Source organism: Eleutherodactylus coqui, chromosome 13, assembly GCF_035609145.1.
Source record: "Eleutherodactylus coqui strain aEleCoq1 chromosome 13, aEleCoq1.hap1, whole genome shotgun sequence".
Taxonomy (NCBI): Eukaryota; Metazoa; Chordata; class Amphibia; order Anura; family Eleutherodactylidae; genus Eleutherodactylus; species Eleutherodactylus coqui.
Genome location: NC_089849.1, coordinates 30,316,227 through 30,340,111, shown reverse-complemented (window position 1 = coordinate 30,340,111; position 23,885 = coordinate 30,316,227). Strand labels below are relative to the sequence as shown.

The following is a 23,885-nucleotide window of genomic DNA, read 5'->3' as shown; positions in this document are numbered from 1 at the left end:
CAAGAACACATTCTATGCTAATTGCTCTTCAGAAAAAACGCAAAACGCAATTTAGCATCGCAGGAAAAAAAATCGCCAGTGGGTAGGCACCCTAAGGGTGACTACCCACTACAGTTTTTTTTTCACTGCGAAATTTGCAGCGTTTTTTTTCCTGCAGGGGTCTATGGGACTTGTAATGTTAAAATCGGAATCGCGCAAAATTGCAATTTTCCCGCAAAATCGCGATTTTGCGCGATCGCGATTTTAACATTACAAGTCCCATAGACCCCTGCAGAGAAAAAAATGCTGCGAATTTCGCAGGGAAAAAAATCGCCAGTGGGTGGGCGCCCTAAGTCTAGGAAAGGTGCAAAAATACATGCACAGATGTGCAGTACTCTGCGCAATTCCGTGAAAAAAGAACGCATCTAGAACTCATTAGGCTACATAGCCATATAAATCAGGGTGTGTCATTTACTGTACGCAAATAAACATGCCCTGCGTGCACAAAAAAATGCATAAAATGCACAGATAGGCACGTAAAAAAGCCTAGTACATAGCGCAAATGCGTTGTGCTGAGGCGTGCTCAAAATTTAAATACGTCTGTGTGATGGAACTCTTAATGGTGCAAAAGGCCAGCAGTCAGAGAAGTTACAACTGGCTGTAAAAAGAAGTGGGCTGAAATGTTTGATCAGTGTCCACATTGAGGAGTGATCCCCCTCCTCGCTCAGGATGACTCACGGGATGACGGAGGCTCTTGGACGGCCGGCGCTGCTCAGGGCAGGTAGGAGCAGTTCTGTGGTTTTCAGAGACTCACAAATTCTGCACATTCCTACTTTCATCATAACAGAGGTTACCCCTCTCACTGTCTGCTTTCCTTTCCTAAAATATATTTTGCTTTCTGGGACAATTTAACCCTTTACGCAGGTCTTATAAATGTGTGCTGCTTTTGTTATCATCATTTCAACTTCTCATCATTTCATTATACAGGGTGCCTCAAAAGTGCGGAAACACCCATATAGAATGAAAATGTTTTGGCAGACGGTGATCCAACTTTTTCATACAAGTTGCAGGGAAAGGGAGATACCTGTTAGGCCACGTCACCAACATGGCGGCCATTTTCAATGCCGCCATCTTGGATTCAACTCTTAATTTTTCCAATGGGCAGGTAGGTATGTGATATATCAGACTGGCAGAGAGTTTCACCAGAAAAACAATGTTGTGCTTCATTTTCACATAACTTTTTTTGCTCCCATGTTAATACAAAGGTTTTTCTTCATTACAGGCAATATGAATGATGGCGTTATCTTAAGCAGAGATGGTTTTTACGTCAGGTGAATGAAGCACACGTGTCATCGCCGCAGATTTCAATCACACTACCCAAGCAGACCTCCCAATACCCACAGTGTAGCGGCCAAACGTCTTTCCAAGTTCAAAAAAACGGATTCTGTCACTGATATGGTGACCTATTGTGCTCAAATGCACACCAAAACAGAGCACATACAAAAACGAAGCATGCGACTGAACCCACTGCGTATTGCGCAAGCAAAAATTTCCTGCGCAAACACATCCGTCTGAGGCCGCCCTTAATGATTCATGACGTGGATTTCTACTGAGCTTTCCGATGCAGATTTGACTATGTGAGCGTGGCCTAAGCCAGCAAACCAGTTATGCTCTGTATACTAATGAACCAGCCTGGAGGCCGGTGTATTATCTCTATCAGCATAGGTGCATTACAAGCGAGAATGCAGACCGTCTGACAACTTACTGCTTCGAAGTGAAAGTAAGCTCAAAGATAATAATTACTTATTTGGAATCTGTGTGTCTTCAGCTATCCGAGCATTATAATAGTTGGGGGATGTTTCATGATGAAAATGCTCTTTAATTCATAGAAAAAGAGTTATTCAAGGGTTTGTCTATTTACAAGCTCTTCTCCGCACCAGTATGTTGATGCACTAAGCTGATTTCTGCAGGAAACAGACCGCTCCGTTCTCACTGCAGGGCCAGGATTGATACTACAAGCCACTTCAATTGGAACTTTGCCTGTAATACCAAGTTTGGCCACTGGAGAGCAAAATACAGCCGTCTACTTCCTGCAGAAATCAGCTCAGTGCACAAGCGCACTGGCGGGAGGAACAACTAATTGTGGAAGAAGCTTTACTTAAAACATACAGTGCCCATAGAGCACCATACAGCAGCACACAGAGTCTTCATAACTCTGTGGCAAGGATCCTCAGAGACTCTGTATGCTCTCCATTTTCTCCCCTAGACTTACTGCTCAGTTATAAGCCATGGCCTATGTCTCTGCATAGTCAAAGACGTTGGATTGTCATAAGATTCCACCAAAATTGTCTGGATCTGCCAAAAAATATCTCATGTCTATATAAGCTTTACACCAGTGGCTATTTCCCACTTCCAAAAGTTGTGTTGTACAGTGACGTGCCAAAAGTCCTGGGACAGCAGTATGCAAATTGGCGTTACCTCAGTTGGTGGCTTGGAAATATCCGCACCCATATAAGTTGTAAGGTGTTATCTTGTGAGGTTGAACACCGGCCAGTGTGTTCATGGCATAGCGAGTTATTGGAGTTGGAACGATGATAGTGGGCGCTAGACGAATGGGGCATTGAGTTTCCAAAGTTGCGCGGGCATTTAACATTCGTCGATCCGCAATGTCACCTATGTACTGGAAAGACGTTATAGAAGGCGTTACACCCACAGTGGACAGTGCAGTGACCGGCCATGGTTGTTTAGCGATTGCAACCGGCAGCGTCTTGCTAGAATTATCCATATGAGCAGATATGCGGAAATCACCTCCACATACAATGCATGAGACCCCACACATATCTCGCAGATCAGTGCAGTGCTCAATAGCTTCAATGGGAGCAGAAGACCCATCAGAGGGCCTCACCTTGACTTTAAAGTTTGCTAACTGGACCCTAGAGTATGGGAGCAAGGTAAACAGTTGGGTTTGTGTGTGGCGCACACCCCATGAAGCCATAGTCCCCAGCTGTCAACAATGCACTGCGTAGACTGGTGGAGGTTCCACATTGATCCACTGGTCCGCCTAAACAGGTAATTGACCGATGCCTGCTATGTTTCACTGCTTTTTGACCATTTGCCACAAAAATGCCAAATACCACGGAGCTGTGGGTGGCTATCCAGACAGCATGGCTCAACATCCTTCAATCCTTCTGTCCACCTATGGAATCGATACCCTGACAAGTTGCAGCACTTGGCCGCGGTAGAGGAGGTCCTACATAATATTAGTAACTGTCTCATTACTTTTGGCATGTCGGTGCATAGTGTTCCAAGCAAATTATTGATAATTGCATACATTTGCATGAGGAATAAATAAGTAGACTCTGGACCTGTTCACTTCACATTTCCAGCCTCCATTTGATGTATCTGCTGGGAGAAGCTCCTCCAACAAAAGGCTGTGACATATTCTACCATATAGCGGGATACATCGCCCATAGAACACACTTGGGTGGAGCAATATGGATACAATTGGCATATATACCGCTAGCATTTCCCAGGGTATACGCCAAGCATGGGGCCAAAGCATGATGTGAGGAGGCCATTTTTACGTCCATCGATGATCTTGCCGCACCTAATTATCTGCGTATTTTCACATTTGGGTAATAAAGAGTATATGCATAAAACGCTCTGCTATAAAAGGGTTATTGGTGCCGTACTGCATTGGATTGGTAATAAAAAGCTATCTTCTCTTCTTCCTGCTCTGGATCGGTTCAGCCTAGTCAGACCTGCCAAAATATTCCTCTGATTTCACTCCAAGCAGAAAGGAGTAACCAGAGCTGAGCTGGCAGGGGGAAGGAGAGCAGGAGGAGGAGGGGAAGGGAAAGAATGGGGAGTCACAAAACATAATGGGGGGTGGGGGGGATATTAATCGAGGGGCCTTAGAGGATGTGATTTAGAAATACAAAAAGAATCTGAGATTTTACATATGGCACAAATGATCGGTGTAGACTCACTTGCTAAAAGCTGATGGATATATATATATACATTGCATCTATTACACTATGGGGAGCGGTCTTTTTTCACTATATGTCTGTATTAAATGAATCAGTAAATATGTTTTTCTATAACTGCAAGCTCGATCCCTATTTACCTACATAACTGTAGTTCTAGGTGTCCAGGACATCAGCATCTCCATCCAGTTCCGAAGGACGATGGTCTTAGCACTATACACATCTGTGCGGTGTCTAGAAATATAACATATGTATCAGTTTGTGTACACAAAGTCTAATAATTGGCATTATTAAATCTATAACCATCTGGTATAAGTCATAGTAACGAACAATAATCCTCCTGGCGTCCCATTGCTAGTGGAGTCTTGTAGACGAGGCATTGTACAGGGGTCACAAGATTTTGGATGGCCGACAGAAATGAAGGAGGAGTGCAGATTGGGTGGGTCTCAGAAACAAGTAGGAGAGACGAGCACAACCGTGATAAAGTGACAGAAGTAAAACGTCATGGTGTCTAAACGGCTCTGTAATGAATATACCGGGGCAGATTTACTAATCCGAATGCGCCAAAATCCTGGCCGACATTCTGTGCCACACAATTACACTTTTTGCGCACACTGTAAAAGTCTTGAATTATATTTTATGTAGTAGTGTTGTGCGCATAGCATGAAGTACGTGTTCAAAAGACAAATATTGTAGTTTTACTAACAGGGTCTAAGGCGTTGAGCATGCAGCTTTGTCATAATTAACCTTTGTAATGTTTTACTCAGGGCGCATTCAGATGACCGTTTATCCGCTGTATTTTCACGCCCGGCCAATATACGTGTCCCTCTCTGCAGGGGTAGGAGGCTGGAAGAGTCGGAAGCAGTGCACTTAGCTCCCGGCCCTCGCCTCTATTTGCAATGTGAGGGGCGGAGCTACATCCCAAAACTTAGCTCTGCCCCGTCCCGCCCCCTCCCATTGCAAATAATGCTGAGGGGTGAAGAGGGGGCGGGAGCTCAGTGCACTGATCCCAGCTCTTCCAGCCTCCTCCCCCCGCAGAGAGGGACGCTGTATATCGGCCAGGCTGAAAACCCAGCTGATATAAGGTCCTATGAATGCACCTTAAAGGGGTTGTCCCGAGGCAAACATCAAAATTTTACATTAGCCCATTCCCCCTGTCACCCCCCTGGCATAGAATAGCAATTTAAAGCGGTTTTTAAACCGCTTGCTACTCACCGATCTGACGAAATATGAAGTTATAAAAATATTCTCCCTAAGATGGCTGCCGGTCCTTTCCCAGGGATGCACTGCGGTTTTCTCCCATGGTGCACCGCAGGTCTTCTCCCATGGTGCACCATGGGCTCTGTGCGGTCCATTGCCGATTCCAGGCTCCTGATTGGCTGGAATCGGCACACGTGACAGGGCGGAGCTACGATGACGACGCGGTGACCAGCTCTCCGGCACGAGCGGCCCCATTCACCAGGCAGAAGCACGGACTGCGCAAGCGCGTCTAAAAACGCCAGAAGACATCAGAATTAGACGGAGCCATGGAGACGGGGACGCCAGCACCGGAGGGGGTAAGTGAATAACTTCTGTATGGCTCATATTTAATGCACGATGTATATTACAAAGTGCATTAATATGGCCATACAGAAGTGCATAACCCCACTTGCTGCCGCGAGACAACCCCTTTAAGGAGAAGTATAACACAAGCTGTGGACTTTGAATTGTTGACTTTGTGGGGGATGCCTCACCAGATAACCTCTTGCATTATAACAATAAAACAGAAGAGCTTGGAAATATTACTTGAGTGTTTGTCATTGTATTCTTATCCACTGCATCGTCTATATATAATTAAGCATACCTGATTGATAAGGCTACGATCCCCCATGAGTATCACCTAAATTAAGTGATTACTTTAACAGGCACTTTTCAAAAAGTTTTTTAGAAAAGGGGCATGACTTTGTTGAGTCGAAAAAATGCACCAGATTTTTGATTAGATTAATCAGTAAGTTACTAGCCTACTCCTTCCTTGGTGGGGTAACGTTTTCTTTTTTCTCTCACCAGGACAAAAACTGGTAAAAAATATATTACAAAGGATGTGGTATAAAGACAAGAGTCTAACCTCTCATTTTGGCTTTTAAGGGTTTTTTGGTTACTTTTTAAAAATGTAATGACAGGTGAATATAACAAATACAGCACTACTTACCGTCCTCGGTGATCCAGTGCTGCAGCCTCATGGTTGTCCCACTCTCTGCTGACAGCGGAAGTCAGGTGACAGCTGCCTGCCAATCGCCTAACTATGTATGTATGTTACCATTTGGAGCTCCAGGTGCCCAGGTTATGAGCGCTGATGCCTGGAAAAGGGGCGGTGATGCTGAAGCCTCTGATTGGCAGGTAGCAGTTACGTGACTTCCACCGTCAACAGAGACTGTGACAACCACAAGGCTATAATGTTGTAGCGCCAAAGCCGAGGATGGGAAGGTAGGGCTGTACTTGTTGTTTTCACATATCTGCACATGCCATTAAATTTTCAAAACGTAACCAGACAACCCCTTTAAAAGGGTTTTCCAGGGTTTTTTTTTATTAATGACCTATCCTTCAAATAGGTCATCAGTAAAAGATTGTCGGGAATCGGACACCTGGTACTCCTGCCAAGTGGTTGTTACATGCCAGGAGTAGGGCAGCTCTTTATATTGTGCAGTGGCCCAGAATGATGGAACTGTAGGATCTGTCCCATTCGAGCTGATACAAAAATGAAAACCTGGAAAAGTGGAGAAGAAACTTTGCAACTTTGGGCTTCTTTAAATGTACATATTTGCACGCGTTTTTGTGCATGCAAAAGATATGCGCACAATACGCAGAGAATAGAACCCATTGATGTCAATGGGTTCTTTCACATGAATGGGTTTTTTTGTGCACATTTAGGACCTGCTCTATCTCTCCGGATATTTACGCAGCCAAGGTCCCCATAGAAGTCTGTGGGAGGTGCGTAAATGTGTGTGCAAATCCACAATATGCTGTGCAATTCAGTGAAAAATAGAACACATCTGGACCTCATTAGACTAAGTAGCCTTCTAAATGGGGGGGGGGAGGTGGGTATTTTGTGCATATGAAATTGCCCTGTGTGTGCAAAAAAAAGTACAGTACTATGCGCAGACACACGCAAATCAACCTCGTTCACTGTGTAAATAAGTTTGACTAATTCAAGTCAATGATTTTGTTTGGAGTTCCATGTAAATACTACTTTCGGGACTTCAGATGGAACCCTGAGATGGAAGGCTGGACATTGGGAAAAATACTATGTGAATCTAGCCTTAGGCCACTTTTACACAGCCGAGAAAATCACGAGATTTGTGCGTTGCGAGATGCATAAAACTGGCATGAATATGAACCATATTCCTTTGAATGAAGTCGTATACATGAGCGATGCGGTGCGGGGAAAAAAATCACAGCATGTCCTATATTTTCGCGTTCATGGAATGCATCTCCTATTGTTTTGAATGGCACAGGTAATCAGATCAATTAGGGAGTGATGTCCATGCGAGTGAGATGGGAAGATGCCCACTGAAAAGTATGGGAAACATTTGCCAATTCTCCGACGCGGCTGAAAGCAGTACTAGAGGATCGCAACTGTACTGACGTGGTGGGAGGCATTTTAAACAGAAAAATGCCTTGCATCCGCGGCTAAATCAAACGTTGGCGATTGCTCTATTGGTCCGAATTTCACAGCCCGATATAACGCTTTTTCCTTGTGTAGGAAGCTTTAGGGTATGTTCACATGTAGTGGGAATTCTCGGGTTTTCAGCAACAGAATGGGCAGCAATATACAGTGCCAGCATTGTGAATGAGATTTCAAGAAAGCTCTTCCACACAGCCGACCCGCAGTGCAGAATTTAGGTGTAATTTTTGCTGCAGATTTCACTTCTTCAAAGTGAGGGCTTATTCAGGGTGTATATTGGTCGGGTTTTCACCCCCGGCCAATATATGCTGCCCCTCTCTGCAAGGGGAGGAGGTGGGACGGGCTGGAAGCTAATGTACTGTTTGCAATGTGAGGGTTGAGGCAGGGGAGGAGCTAAGTTCTGCCCCACCTCCTCCCAGTGCACTAGCTCCTATCCTGTCCCGCCTCCTCCTCTTGCAGAGAGGGGCAGTGTATATCGACCAATCGTGAAACCCCGACCGATATACGCCCGTCTGAATAAGCCCTGAAGGAGTGAAAACTATGTCAAAGTCCGCAGTGGATATTCCCTTGTGGAAAATTTGCTATACGTAAATGTAGGCTTCCTGAGACAATCAAGGGGTATAAATGTAAATACTTCACTGAGGTGAAAGGTAAATTTCGAATTTCCTACAATGGAAATATTTTTCGATCCTTGCAAAATATCTCAGTGTGTACATGGCCTACTCACGCCATCCTTCTCATTATCGTATTACTTGACTCAGCGATATGCTGCACAGCAGTGACTTTTATTACATGCACATGACAAATAAATTGTTCTGGAGTTGGGCGGAATCTCTCTCTATGGATATGTATTTTTAACCCCTTAAGGACACGGCCCTTTTTTTTTCCTCCCCACTTTCAAAAAACCTCTTTTATTTATCCATCAACATAGCTGTGTGAGGGCTTGTTTTTTTATGCTGGGAGTTGTATGGGTATGGTAGCCCGATTGCAACTCTAGGGAATTCCAAAGGCCCCCAGCTGCTATAACAAACGAACGGCATCACACAATCTCATCACAGGGTGAGGGGGATGTCCGGACCCCCAAACTTTGATCAGGGCATTTAAATGGTCAGGAGTAGAGATGAGCGAGCGTACTCGGAAAAGCACTACTCACTCGAGTAATTTGCTTTATCCGAGTATCGCTGTACTCGTCCCTGAAGATTCGGGTGCCGGCACGGAGCGGGGAGCTGCAGGGGAGAGCGGGGAGGAACGGAGGTAAGATCTTTCTCTCCCTCTCTCCCGCCCGCTCTCCCCTGCTCCCCGCTGCGACTCACCTGTCAGCTGCAGCGGCACCTGAATCTTCAGGGACGAGCACAGAGATACTCGGATAAAGCAAATTACTCGAGCGAGTAGTGCTTTTCCGAGTACGCTCGCTCATCTCTAGTCAGGAGCGGTAATCAGCGTAAACGCTGATCACAGCGATTTCCAGTTGTGAGAAACAGCCGGCAACCTGCATTGTATGGAGTGGGAACAGCTCCAGATGCTCCTCCATACAAACCACGAACCTCCATGATGTACGTCCAGGAGTGTTAAGGGGTTAAAAAGGTTGTCCAAGATCAAAAACTGCTATTAGTTCAACTCCTTTTGCAGCTCGGTGTACGGGTACATCAGTAACTACATTAGTTATGGGGGTGCTGTCATTGCATTTGTATGTACTGAACATGCGCCAATGTTCTTCAGTCTACGCCTGCACACGCACAGTACATGCAAATTAATGGATGGCACTCAGAGAATGTCATAGTTGCTGATGTACCCATACATGGACCTGCAAAGGCTCATGGTGGTCTGTGAACATGACGTCATTGGATCTTGTTTGTATCTTACAGCAGGGTCATGTGATCGTACTCCTGATTGAGAAAATGGGACACTTTTGCTAAAGTAAGCACACTGAAATGCATTCAGTGTAATATAAAACCGTTGGAATACAGGTGGTTTTGGCTCTCGGACAACTCCGTTAATAGCAGTGAAAAGAAATCCGTATGCGCAATTGTGCACGTTTTCACGTAACATGTTTGCAAAGTGAACGAGGTCTGATGAAGTGATTTGTGAGCATATAGGTGTATAGTACTGTACTTTTTGCGCATGCAGGGCCTGTTCACATGCGCATGCACCCCCTGCCGTCATTTAAAAGGCTATTTAGCCTAATGAGGTTCAGATGTGTTCTTTTGTTCATAGAACTGTGCAGCGTATTGCGCATTTGCAAACTCCCATAGAAGTCTATGGGGCCCTTGGTGCGCAAATACGCAGGAATATAGAGCAGGCCCTATTTTTTTTCCACGTGCGTGCAAAACACATTCATGAGAATTAACTCATTGACATTAATGCGTTTTATTATCTGCGCATTGTATGCATAAATTTTATGTGCGCAAATACGGTCACCTAAAGAAGCCCTTAAAGTTGTTATCCTGCCTTTTAAAATTGATGGCCGACTTCAGGCACCCTTGCTGATCAACTGTTTGAATTGGCTACAGCATTTGGGTGAGAGCTGCAGCCTCTTCAATGCTTACATCAGTCCGTGGCGCTGTTCATAATCACACTTTTAAGTTACCTTCACATGGGGTGCTTATTGCCCGCATAATTGCTGGAAGCAGCAAATTCGGGCGATAGTTGTGCCGCGAACACAGGGCCACCGGCTAGGGACTGAGTGACAAATCGCTCACTTCTCACACTCACTTGCTTTTAGCTGACCTAAAAACCAAGTCCATAAACTCCTGTTAAAGCAGGAGTTTGTGCACCCAACAGTCATCCCCTGTAAAAGTACTTTTACTAGTGGCTGTTCCGAGTACTGCAGTTTTATCCTATTCAAGTGGCTCCTTCGTTAGGCCTCCTTCACACACGGTTTTTACGTGCCTAATTTACCTGCGATTAAAAATCGCGACCGTCTGGAGCACTGGATTCAATGCATTCATTCAGATAACTGATTTTTAGCCAATTGAAAATGTTGTGGCCAAAAAGATAGAACATCAGCAACCAAATACGCCGATTTCATACGCGGCCAAAAAAGATAGGTCTTGCCCTATCTTCTAGCTGATATACACTGGCGGCTCCCATAGACTCTTATGGGAACAGAAGAAAAAGGGAGGGGGAGCGAATTTAGCAGCGTCCAACACTGGGAAAACATGACAGGTACCTCTATTTAGGCATTAGAAGCAATTCCGAGGATTTATGCCGACCGAGGGAATTCCGGGCTGCATTGTATTTTTCCGCTAATACGCCACACCCGGCTGAGTTAATGAACGAGAAAACACTAATTTTAGCCGCGACTCTATCGTGGCTTTTTCTTGCCCATGCAATTTTTGCGGTCAGTGTTAAAATGAGTCATCTGTGTGAATGAGGCCTTAATCTGATGGGTGGGGATGCTGGGAATCTAATATTGATGGCTTATTCTAGGTGGAAGAGGCATCATATTTAGGAGGCTGCATAGCCTCTCTTAAACAAGGAAAGAAAGCAAGATCTTCTAAATAGGGCTTAGCTGATCTCAGAAGTCTCTATGTAGGTGAAGTTCTATATTGGTGAAGTAGGAGGTAATGAGAGCGGAGTTTAGCAAGAATGTGTAGGAGAGAAGAGTGGGAGTAGGACTGCATTGAAGTGTTGGGGGAGTAACATACTTCTGATAAGGCACAGAGGAGAGATTGCAGACTAAACCTACAGTAATATAATCCACCCAATTACAGTGTCTTCACTGAGAAAAAGCAGATCCTTGTTTTGCATCTATGAGGATGAGGAGGGGTTCCTAAACTATATGCTGAGGGAGAGGAGGTGAGGGGTTAATTAAAGACATGTGCTGTTTTCTAGACTCAAGAATTTTATCTATTCTGGGTCAAGTGTAATGCAATGAGTTTACAGACAAATCACGTTGTAGGATTTCAGACGTTTATGCTTATCCCCTATAAGGACACAATTTGCCTTCCTTCAGTTCTTACTGGTCGCAGTTATTAGGCTTAGTTCCCACACTGCAGTTTAGGTGCAAGTTTTTGTTTTCTATTCTTAAAGGGGAAGGTGTCATCAGAAAATGACCAATTCTATAAATCCCAATTTTGTGTTAAACATATTTTTAAAGACCTTTTGGTGATTTATTTTTAATAGAGATGAGTGAGCGTACTCAGTAAGGACACATACTCAAGCGAGTATCGTTCTTACTGAGTACCTGCCTGCTTGCCCGCAAAGATTCAGGTGCTGGCGGGGGGGAGATCTCTCTCTCTTGCCCCTTCCCCCGCTCCCTTCTGCTCACTCCCGCAACACAGCGCTCACCCCCGCCGGCGCCCGAATCTTTTCGGGTGAGCAGGCAGGTACTTGGTAAGGACGATACTCGCTCGAGTATCTGTCCTTACCGAGTATGCTCGCTCATCTCTAATTTTTAACTTTCAGTCACAAGCTGTATTTTCTTTTTTTTTTTTATCCTAAAATCCTGCATTTTTCACACTGACCACAGGGCCCAGTACTAGTCTGTCACTTCCTGATGTGTAGAGAAAACTTTGCATCAGTCATCTCCCTTAGGGCTCCTGCACACTTGCATTTTTCTGGCGCGTTTTTTCACGCGATATCGCAGCGTTTTTCTCACACGATTGTCAATGGGACTTTCTAATGTTAAAGACACATCGCAAGTTGGTGCTTTGCAATTTTTGTGCGATGCGTTTTTAATAGAGATGAGCGAGTATACTCACTAAGGCACATTACTCGAGCGAGGAGTAGTGCCTTAGCCGAGTATCTACCAGCTCGTCTCTAAAGATTCGGGGGCCGGCACGGGTGACAGGTGAGTTGCGGTGGGGAGCAGGGGGGAGCGGGCGGTGGGGAGCAGGCAGGAGAGAGGGAGATCTCCCCTCCATTCCTCCCCACTCTCCCCTGCCGGCCCCCGAATCTTTAGAGATGAGCGGGGAGATACTCGGCTAAGGCACTACTCGATCGAGTATACTCGCTCATCTCTAGTTTTTAACATTAGAAAGTCCCATTGACAATCGCGTGAAAAAACCCCAGCAATATCGCGTGAAAATAACGCGCAAGAAAAACGCAAGTGTGCAGGAGCCCTCAGGGCTCCTTCACACAGGCAAGGACAATATCAAGGCCCGATATTGCACTTGCCACCATATGAAAGCCCTCGATGATGCAAGGCATTCTCATGTTAAAACAGCCTTGTATCACTGTGGGGATGAAGAAAATCCCACCGCGGCGTAGGATCGCAGAGTTGCAATATGTTTCCTGCATATTGTCGCATCGTGGTGCCATGCAGGAAAACATCACTGATGTGAATTAACCCATTCTAAACAATTGTGTTCATATTTGTGCGAGATTAGTGCGTATCGCAATGCACAAATATAACACGTTTTTCACGCCAAAGTGAGGGCAGCCTTGGGCCTCCAATTTTGTGGCAACATTCTGTCCTGAGACCAGAGGGGGCATTTATATTATCAGTGCTGATGCCCCTCTCATCTTCTGCTTCTGTTATCAGCCAGCCAAGATGGCTGATGAAATCTTCAGACAACCTGACCCTTAGAATGCATTAGTATTTTTAGCCTATCAGTGCACTATACCTGCTCTCTGATTGGCCAGCACTACTCACATGCTCTGTGCTGGCCAATTAGAGAGTGGTATGCATAGTGCATTAGGTAGCTAGAAAATTGTAGTAGCCATGGTGGACAGTTAAAAACAGAACACTGTTTAGGACTCGTTGGATCAGGGGGACATCAGCATAGAAGGACAACTGCAGGTAATATACCCTCTCCCCTGCAGTCTAGGGGGCAGAATTTTGGCCCCAAACCGTAGGGTTACTTTAATATTGATAAAGGGCAAAGTCAGTTTTTAGACATTTAAAGGGAAACTGTCATCATAAACTAAGTTATGGTGCTTTATAGTTTAGGTGATGTGGAGTCTGGGGAGCCTCTTTTCATACTCAACTAGTCTCCCATTTCTTCAGAGTCCCCCAACAAAGGCAGCGAGCGCACAGGCTGCATGACTGTTTTCAGAAGGCTGTGCATGCACTCCTATAGAGATAAATGGGACTGCATGCACACAGCCTTCTAAAAAAGACTCATGCTAGCTGTGTGCCTGCTACCTTTGCGGGAGAAACACAATAGGAACGAAAAACTGGGTATGAAAAAAGGCTCCCCGAATTCCAAGTCACCTAAACTAGAAGCACCATAACTTATAGTTCATGACGGGTTCCATTTAAGGGGTGTAATGATGTCAGCTAGACACTAAAGAGCAGAACTAAAGTTAACCAAGTCTTCAATTTCCAGTCATTGTTACAAGACTTGTATGAAGAGTCTAACATTTACGTGCAGGAATTCTGCCTGCCAATAGATGGCGCTGCAGAGGTATTGTTCCACTTCCCTTATTTACATATTACCCAAAGGAGCATTAATGGCCTTATAAGTCTCCTCACTCACTCACCTTCTAGGTGCTCTCTCTAAGGAGAAAAGATAGCGTTCCTGTCCCATTACTCAGATATCCCTGTGACTTACGAAGAGCCAAACAGTGTGACAACTGAACGCTGCAGGAATAAGAAGCACATATCAGCACAAATAGTACTAGAAACTCAACATTAGATGACGGGGCAGAAGGTGATGGTAACAGGATGAATATGATGAAACTCGCAGTGAAGACTGTAGCAGATGGTATGGAACCGAAATAACAACCGGAGAAACACTGTCCGTAATGCTAGCTCTCCTTACATCTCTACCTGATGCTATCCCTCAACGCCAGTCACCACTATCCCTAAGTAGCCCTCAGTTGTGCCTACTGGCATCCTTGTCTGAAATACTTCCTCGGAATAGGAAGGCATTAGAGCCCAAACAAGAAGCAAACAAGCAGATAGAATCAAACAAGAAAAAAAATAGGACACACCACAGACTACACAAATCACAACACATTGGTTGGAGACTAGAACACATCACCCAGAACTAGAGCAAGGAATACTGGATTAAATGCAAGCAGTCACAACTATCAGCTGCAACACACTGCTAAAGCCATAAATACTTCAATGGAACCAGGCAGCAGTTTCTAAGAAAGTAAATCGCTAGCAGCGGTACAGCTATGTAGGAAATGTCTTTCCAACACTGTTTTCTTTTTGAATGTGGCTTAAAGCATACCGATGTAATTGTACTTTGAGCAGGATGTAAATAAAGCAGAGCGGTTTGGTAGGCAGGTCAGACCATTTTTGCTAGCTGCATGTTTAGCTAGAAAGTCCACCCCTCTCACATCCTCTGACATTGATGACGCCTACTATATTATCCATTCACTGCTCTGAAGTCTCGCGCCTGCGCCACAATGTCAGGTATCGGCGCATGCGCAGATAATCTCAGCAAGTCTGCCCACAGAAAGGAAAGTTTATCTGTGCATGCAACGTCACCCGGTATCACGGTGCAGAACTTCAGAGCAGTGCATGGTTGATGTAGTAGGCATCATCCACATCAGGGGATGCGAGAGGGGTGGACTTTCCAACTAAACATGCAGTTAACAGAGACGGACACCTGTCCTTGTGCTGTCCGATCTCCATGGACTCTGCACATTGCACATCCTATTCTTGTGCGTGAAACCACACGAGAATAGGACAAGCAGCACTTTTTTCACATGGACCGTCGGTCTGCATTAACAATAGCAGTATAGCCTAAAATGGGGCCATGTTCTGTCCGTGGAATATACAGACAGCACAAAAGTATGGCCGTGTGAATTGGCCCTTAGGAAGCAGGAGCTAGTGATTCACTAGGAGACCCCCTGCTGATCATAACGAAGGGGTGTCATCATGACTTCTCTCACCTTTGGTGATCAGCTCCTAAAGGGGTTTTCCATGAAAAAACTATTGATGACCCATCATCAGGATAGGTCATCAATAGTTGATGACCAACCAATCCGCTGTGCAGACGCATGATGTCAGTGCTGCAATAACACAGAGGTCGGAGCACTGACCTCCATGACGACCTCTGTGTAGTGGCCGACGCTTGAAAATGCAGGCACGGCTCTCATTGAAATCAATGAGAACCGTGCCTGCAGTTACCATGGTCGGCCACCACATGGGAGGTTGGAGCGTAGGCTTCCGCTTCGACCTCTGCGTATTTGGAGCGAAAGTCTGATTTCAATTAGAGCTGTGCCTGCAGTTACAAGTCCGCCACTACATGGAGGTAGGTGCAGATGCTTCCACTCCAACTTCTGTGTTATTGCTGCGCTGACAGCATGCGCCTATACAGCTGATGGGTCGGGGTCCCCAGCGATGGATCCCAGCCGATCAACTATTGATGACCTATCCTGGTGAAATATGGACATGCTGTGGCTTTGAAAATGCACAGGGTGCTCACCCGTGTGCAGAATGGCACAGTCCATGACAAAATACACATGTAACACATGCAAATGTTGCAACAGATTTGTGATGGAAAACCCACAGCACAAATAGGGACTTTAGGTATGTTCACATGTAGCAGAAATGCTGCGGCTTTTCTGCAGCTGAATATTCTGCTGCACCGCCACCGCTCATCTGGCAAACGCTACTAAGCGCCGTGGCTGCCAGTCAGGTGATGCGGAAGTGGGCACATTATTTGACTGGTTGCTGTAGCGCTTAGTAGTGGTTGCTGGCTGAGGGTTGCTGATTGCAAGGTGAAAAGAGTGGTAGGCCAAAATTAGCTGTGGATCCGCAGTTGATTTTGAGTCAAAATCTGCACCATTGGTGTGGATTTTGACTATTGATGTGGGAATGCTGTGGACATACCTGCAGCCTTACATTTACAGGGTGAAATACCAAATAAAATGGGATTGTCTAAGAAATAAACAAATACCATCATGACACTTCCTTTACCTTTAGTCATGGTAACATGAACATGGAAACAATTGTACCTTGTCTTTATGGTATAACTTGCAGTAACACGCATCACCCTGCAATGTCACAGCCAGCCAGAACTATGACAGAGCGTGTAACTACATGCTCCACCATTAGATCTCTGTGGCAGCGATGACAGGATTGTTACTGGATCCAGATAGTCTCATTACTCACAGTTACCACTTTGACATTCAGATAATAGAAATTAGATAAGGCTTAATTCATATTATGTTTTTTTTTGTCTGCAACCATTAACCCCTTAACGACAGGCAATACGCATTTGCACTGACCTCACTAATGGACTTTAAACCTGCACATACATCTTTGTAAAGCAGTAGCTTAGCTGACTACTCACTGCCAGGCTCCTGCTCTAACAGCTGTGAATGGAGACACCTCAGATCCTGGCAGTTTAACCTCTTACCTGTCACAATCAATAGTAACTATAGCATGCAAGTGGATGACAAGGGGAGGGGGACTCCTTCTGTTACCCATCGGCACCCCGTAATGCGATTGCAAGGTACAAATGGGTTTGCATGGCAGCTGGAAGCCTGAAAAATGCCTCCATGTGTGCCATGTAACTCAGCCTTGTAGGCCCTACCTCCTGCTTAGTCGAATAGTCTTATTCTGGTACCCGTACTAAGAGCTAAGACTCTCATGAAAGCTTAGAAATAGGGCTTAGATAAGTGAAACTTTTGGTTCATTTGATAGACAGTGACACTGATTGAGAGCTATTAGCGTAATATGGTATTTATCACTTTTGTTGCGGAACTACCTGATTGTGTTAGAATGTAATGGATAGTTGGTTTAATGAAAGATACCAGCAATGTGGATGATTGTAAATGTTTATTTTCGGTTTTGTTAAAGCTAAAATGCTTCAATAAAAAGTGATTAAGCCAAATATACCCCATTTTCCCCACAAAAACCCTTCATAAATGGATAAAATAGAGAGAGTTGAAACTACTCACCTCCAGAGTCCGCGGTGTCCCACGGCGATCTGGACCTGCATAAACCTGACACTGCCTTCTGCGCATGCGTGCCAGACGTCAAAGTGCCGGGCTGATTCGCAGAAGGCCGGGGGGCCCGGTAAATTTAAAATCTCCCTGCTCCCGGCTGTCAAAGATAGCCAAGAGCAAGGAGATGTCAGCGGGGGCTGCGGTATACAGTCCCCGGTCACGTGAATGCCACTATCCTAAAAGTAAAAAAAAAAAAGCTTGAAAAAAGTTAAATTACTTATCTAGGGCCACCGGATTTGTCCCCGAAGGGATCGTTGTCCATGGGCCTTTTCCCGGCTTCTGCACATGCGCTCGTCAGCAAAATGCCGGTCCTATGCCAAAAAAATTCAACGATCGCCTGGGAAATTTAAAATCTCCCTGCTCCTAGATACCAAAGATGAAGCCGAGAGCCTGGAGGTGTCATGGGGAAAGGGATGGGGGGAGGGGCCGCGGTATGCAGTCTCTAATCACGTGATTGCCATTATCAAATGGTATAAAAAGGCAGTGATCTGCCATTATGTCAGTCTCACACGACAGGATAGGAATTGGGAATTCCACATGTGTTTGTAAGCGGTTTTATTGCCCCATGTGCCCATCCCAACAAGGCCTCTGTAATTGAGACCCCTCTTTTGAGACATACCACACAGCTTTACATTATAACTTTTATCTAAGATTTAGGGAATGTCAAAAAAGGAGGGGAAGGGGGTTGGTTCTTTTTAGGAAGTTAATTTTTTTATCCGTGCAAATGTGCAACAGGGCCTGGAGTGCCCTGAATTCCAACGGGTGTTCCCTCCATTTTAGATCTAGCCACGTGTCCTGTAACTAGTTTTGGGCTACAATGAGGGTATTGCTGAACACAGAAGAACTAGCGCTACCATATTTGTGGTGCATCTGCCCAGTTCTTATGAAAAAAAAAAAATTTATTTTTCACATGATTTATAATAATTTTCGCAAAAAGCGGTGGGGTCAGAATGCTGAGTACACACATACATTAATTTGTTAAGGGGTCTAGTTTGGGGTCACTTGTGGAGGGCGTTCTATCGTTTTGGCACCTTTATGGCTCTACAAGTGAGCAATGGGGGCTGGAAATTATTCTGTTGTGCCCTGAAAGCCAAAGGGTGTTCCCTCCATTGCAGGCCTAGCCATGTGTCCTATAAGTGGTTTAGGGCCACAATAGTATTCTGAACACAGGACAAATACGGGTATCCATTTTGGGGTGTATGTCTTCATTTTCTATGTGTGCTGTAAAAAAAAACCAAAAAACAGTTTTTAAGATGACACATTTGTTAAAAAAACGAAAATCGTAATTTTTTCCTTCTGCTTTGCTTAGATTCATTCAAAAACTCAGTACATTCAAAAATTAATTCAAACTACGCAGTACACAGCTAGATGAATTCATTAAGGGGTCTAGTTTTCAAAATTGGGTCATTTGTTGGGGTTCTCTATCATTTTGGCAGCTCAAGGGCTCTAAAAGTGTGCAATCTGGCCTGAAACACCTTGAAGCAAAATGTCTGTTCCGAAAGCCACTGGCTGCTCCTTTCAGTTCGGGCCCCGTTTTCATAGAAACATAAGATTAGGGCCACAATGGGTATGTTTCTGAACACAGGACAAACCGGGGTATCCCTTTTGGGGTGCAAATCCTCATTTTCATGTGCACTATAGAAAAAAAACTGTCTTTTCAAAAATATGAAATTTAATTTTTTCTCCTCTAAATTGCATTAACTTCTGAAAAAAAACTGTGGGGTCAAAATAATCCTGACCCCCCTCAGTGAATACATTAAGGGGTGTATTTTTTAAAATGGGGTCATTTGTTGGAGTATCTATTATTTTGACACCTATGAGCCTTTGCAATCTTGGCTTGGTGAGGAAAACAAAATGTTCCTAAAAATTTTCATAGTCAATGTTGAATTTGTACGTTTCCTAAATGGTTTTAAAAAAAGCTAACGTTTTTCCAATGTGCTTCCTGAATAAAGTAAACAGATGGAAATCTGTATCTTTTAAACTCGTTTTATTGAGAATAACAGAACATATCAAATTATATTACTCAGTGACAAACCTGAGTGTAACGTGGTTCAAGTCTGAAATCTGTTACAATTACTTGAAACAATATACACTCTTTAACATAGCGCATTTGAAAAGATAGTTCGCAGAGTGCAGGATGTTATTTGCATATCCGTGAAGGGCTAAATGGCACATGGATGGGTCAAAAACCTCCTTTGGTCCACCAATTGCTGAAATGCATTTTGCGTGTTGGTTGTGGTTGATGAGCCACATCAAATTCCCCAGGTTTTATAGAATTTTTCTGGGCACTTTTTATTTTTGTATACTATTTTTTCATGCGAGAGAATATAATTGACTGGATCAGTGTTCCCCAACCCCAGTCCGCAGGGACCCCCAACAGGTCATGTTTTCAGGATTTCTTCAGAATTGGACAGGTGATATAATTATCGTTAATGCTTCAGACATTGCCACAGGTGTTCTTGCTATAGAAAATCCTGAAAACATAACCTGTTGGGGGTCCCTGAGGACTGGAGTTGAGAAACACTGGACTAGATTATGCCATTGGGGGAGCGTCGGGGGTTTCCTATTCATCCAGCGCAATGCTACTGCCCTACAGGCCAAAAACAACTCCTCACCAAGAAAAATGCAGATTTGGAATTGCCGCTGTTCTTCATCCAGTATACCTAGCAGACATTCAGCAGGGTTTGGTGGAAGTGGCACCCCAATAGTTGTCCCAGGAAGTCTGTAACCTCCATCCAGAAGGAGTATACCATCAGGCAACTCCATATCAGATGGTTAAAACTAGTGTTGAGTGTCTGACAGCGATGACATTGTGTGTTTGGGGTTCTATTCATCTTAAAGGGTCTGCTTGGTGTCAAGTAACATTGATGTATAATGTGCAATTGAATCATTTTGTTGTTAGCTGCTGTTGGTGAGACTGAAGTGTAGGAGGACATTTTGGTACTCCACTCCTCTTCAGAGAGCAAGGGGGTTATTTGGAAATATATATATATCTTACAAACATTTGTACAGTATGTTGGCACATATTTGACATATTGCAGTTGAAGATGTGAAAAAATAACATTTTTTTCAAATTTTTCTCAATTTTGGCACTTTTAATAAATATATACAATATGGATGCTTACAGGATGAAAATGGTGAATTGGTTAAGAATGATGTTGAGAAGGACGAACTTTTAAATTCCTATTTTGTATCTATTTTCTCTCAGAAAGTAGATGTAACATCAACTGATCTTCTCTGTGCTATTGGGGGAATAAAAGAATGCAGGTTATCTATAAACAGAGAGATGGTGAGGGAACACTTAGCTAACTTAAATGAATTCAAGTCTCAAGGTCCAGCTGAATTACATCCTAGGATACTAAAGGAAGCAGCGGAGTAATTGCTGAACCACTTGCCATAATCTTTGAAAATTCCTGAAGAACAGAAGTCCCAGAAGATTGGAAAAGGGCAAATGTTGTCACTATCTTCAAAAAAATAAAGAAGGTGGATCCAGGAAACTACAGGCCTGTGAGCCTGACTTCTATACCGGGAAAGATCTTTGAACAAATTATTAAACAGCATGTATGCAAGTACTTGGATGAAAATGGAGTAATTAACCAGAGCCAGCATAGGTTTGTAACAAACAAGTCATGCCAGAAAAATCTAATTTCCTTCTATGACAGAATCACTGACTGGGTTGATCAGAGAAATGCAGTGGATATAGTTTATCTTGACCTTAGTAAAGCATTTGACAAAGTATCTCATACCATACTTATTGAAAAAATGACCAAATATGGGATTGACAAGGCAACTGTTAAGTGGATTATTCGTACTCAAAGACTGGTCCACATCCAAGTGGAAGAATGTATCAAGTGGGGTACCACAAGGCTCTGTCCTAGGCCCAGTGTTATTCAACATTTTTACATGATCTGGAGGAGGGAATTGATGGGAAACTGATCAAATCTGCCTACAAAGCGAGAAGAAAAAGCTAACACTAGGGAAGAGAGGGAGAGTATTCAAAAAGATCTAGAAAAGCTTGACCAGTAAGCGGGGACTAACAGAATGGTATTTAACAAGGGGAAATGCAAAGTCCTACATCTGGGCAAGAAAAATGAAAAAAAAGCACATACAGAATGGGAGGAAGTGGGCTAAGCAGCAAATGTGAAAAAGACTTGGGTATACTAATAGATCATAGACTGAACATGAGTCAACAATGTGATGCAGCAGCCAAAAAGGCAAACACAATTCTGGGATGTATTAAGAGAAGCATGGAGTCTAGATCATGTGAGGTAATTATTCCCCTCTACTCTTCCTTAGTCAGAACTCATGTGGAATACTGTGTCCAGTTCTGGGCACCCCACTTTAGAAAAGACATCGACAAACTGGAGTTCAGAGAAGAGTTACCAAGATAGTGAGCAGTCTGCAAATCATGTCCCATGAGGAACGGTTAAAGGATCTGGGAATGTTTAGCTTGCATAAAAGAAGGCTGAAAGGGGACCTAATAGCTGTCTACAAATATCTGAAGGGCTGTCACATTGCAGAGGGATCAGTCCTATTTTCATTTGCACAAGGAAAGACTAGAAGCAATGGGGTGAAACTGAAAGGCAGGAGAGACAAATTAGATATTAGAAAAAAACTTTTTGACTGTGAGGGTGATCAATGAGTGGAACAGGTTAACACGGGAGGTGGCGAGTTCTCCTTCAATGGAAGTGTTCAAACAAAGGCTGGACAAATATCTGTCTGGGATGATTTAGTGTTCCTGCACTGAGCAGAGGGTTGGACCAGATGACTCTGCAGATCCCTTCCAACTCTACCATTCTACGATTCTACACAAATTCTATCGGTCTATTTTTACCACCTATTTTTATTCTTTTTCTGCTTTACAGGTTCTTTGCCTCGTTGCAGTTTTGTGTTCCAACTAGATACCATTACTATTGTCCAGATTGTTCATCATACTTGCAAGGTTATTTGGCAGCGTGCCAGTGTCACCGTGATGCCACTGCTGACGACCGAGGAGTGGATGGACATCGCTTTGGGCGCAGTTCCCAACTGGTGCGTTCAATGGAAAACACATAGATGTGCAGAAGCAGACGTACTTAGGATCACAATATTTTAACTACAAATACTACTTTTCAGTAGTTCTGTTGGCTTTGGCTTATAGCAACTATCTATTTGTTTTAGTTGATATGCAGATGCATGCATCTTCAGAGTTTCCAGAATGGGGCAGTGGCTGCAGTTTCACAATATGTCCCTTCCGTGGCCTGGCAACTTTCCGAGATCCATCAGCTCACCTTCCCCCTTCGTCATTGTTGCGGATGAGGGTTTTGGACTGTTGGCACACATTCTGCAGCCATTTCCCTGCCATGGCCTTGTCACCAGTAGAAGAATCCTCAGCTACAAATTCACTAGGGCATGCTGGTTTGAGTGAGCCTTTCTGGTCCGCAAGTGGCGGTTATTCCAAGGTAGCCTTCAGCTGTATCCAGAGATACAAGCCTATGTGGTTCTACACAACTCCTGTAGTCTGGTCGTCTCTTCCAGGTCTGATGACTTATCTCCACCAGGAAGAGCAGCTGAATAAGCTCTAAGAGCGCAGGACCAGTTCGCAGACTACCTCATGTTGTTACATGTGCTGCTGGGATTTGTTGTACTATGTATTCCTAGCAGCACCACTACAGGTGGTTGAGGGTTAATTGAGCTGGCTGGGTGTGGTACTTCCTGCTAGCCAATCTCCTGGATCTGTGCTCACATATAAACACAGCTCCTGGTCAGTCACTGGCTGGGTCCCAGGGTGAGCAGTCATGTTACTTCTGTGTTCTGTAACTTGTTATCAGTCATTTTCAGCTTGTTCCCACTCTGATCTGTGTTTGCAAGTAGGTCTGTGTCTCTCTGCTTCCAGTGTGTCAGTTGGTGGATCCCTGACACAGTCCCCTATGTCAGCTCTGTGGCTGACTGTCTATCCCCCCTGGTATGAGGACCCATAGACTTGCTGTGAGTTTCATCTGTGTTCATGTGAGCTCTGCCAGTAGAGTCCGTGACCTGGTTATTTGTCCTGTTGCAAGCTTGCTGTGTCATCTGTGACCTGCTGGTTCATGTCCATTTGTACATTTATTTCCTGTAAGTTTTATGTCAGCTTGCTGTGTGCCCTGTGCTCTGTCCTATTTCTTATGCAAGCTTGCTGTGTGATCTGTGTCTTGCTGGTTCATGTCCGTTTGTACGTTTAAATTCTGTCAGTTTTGTGTTAGCTTGCTCTATGACCTGCGATCTGTGTCCTGTTCTGTTGTAGCGTGCTGTGTGAACTCTGTCCGGTTCTGTTGGACTCCTGGTTAGTGTAGGGACTAGCGGTATAACCAGGAGCCGTGAAGTTGGCCCGCTAGCTTTCATGTCTTGTACAAAATGTCAACTAATACCTGGTATTTATATTCAGC

At 44.3% G+C, this 23,885-nt stretch overlaps 1 protein-coding gene across 1 annotated transcript in view; it reads left to right on the top strand.

Moving 5' to 3' along the window:
* Nucleotides 1-21,243: 21,243 nt before the first annotated feature.
* MEIOC (meiosis specific with coiled-coil domain) overlaps nucleotides 21,244-23,885 on the top strand; it is a 44,227-nt gene continuing 41,585 nt past the window's right edge. Inside the window, exons 1-2 of the mRNA XM_066585916.1 lie at nucleotides 21,244-21,337; nucleotides 22,347-22,512. Of these exons, the coding sequence (XP_066442013.1) occupies nucleotides 21,244-21,337; nucleotides 22,347-22,512 (260 nt within the window). The remainder of the gene's footprint in view (nucleotides 21,338-22,346; nucleotides 22,513-23,885) is intronic.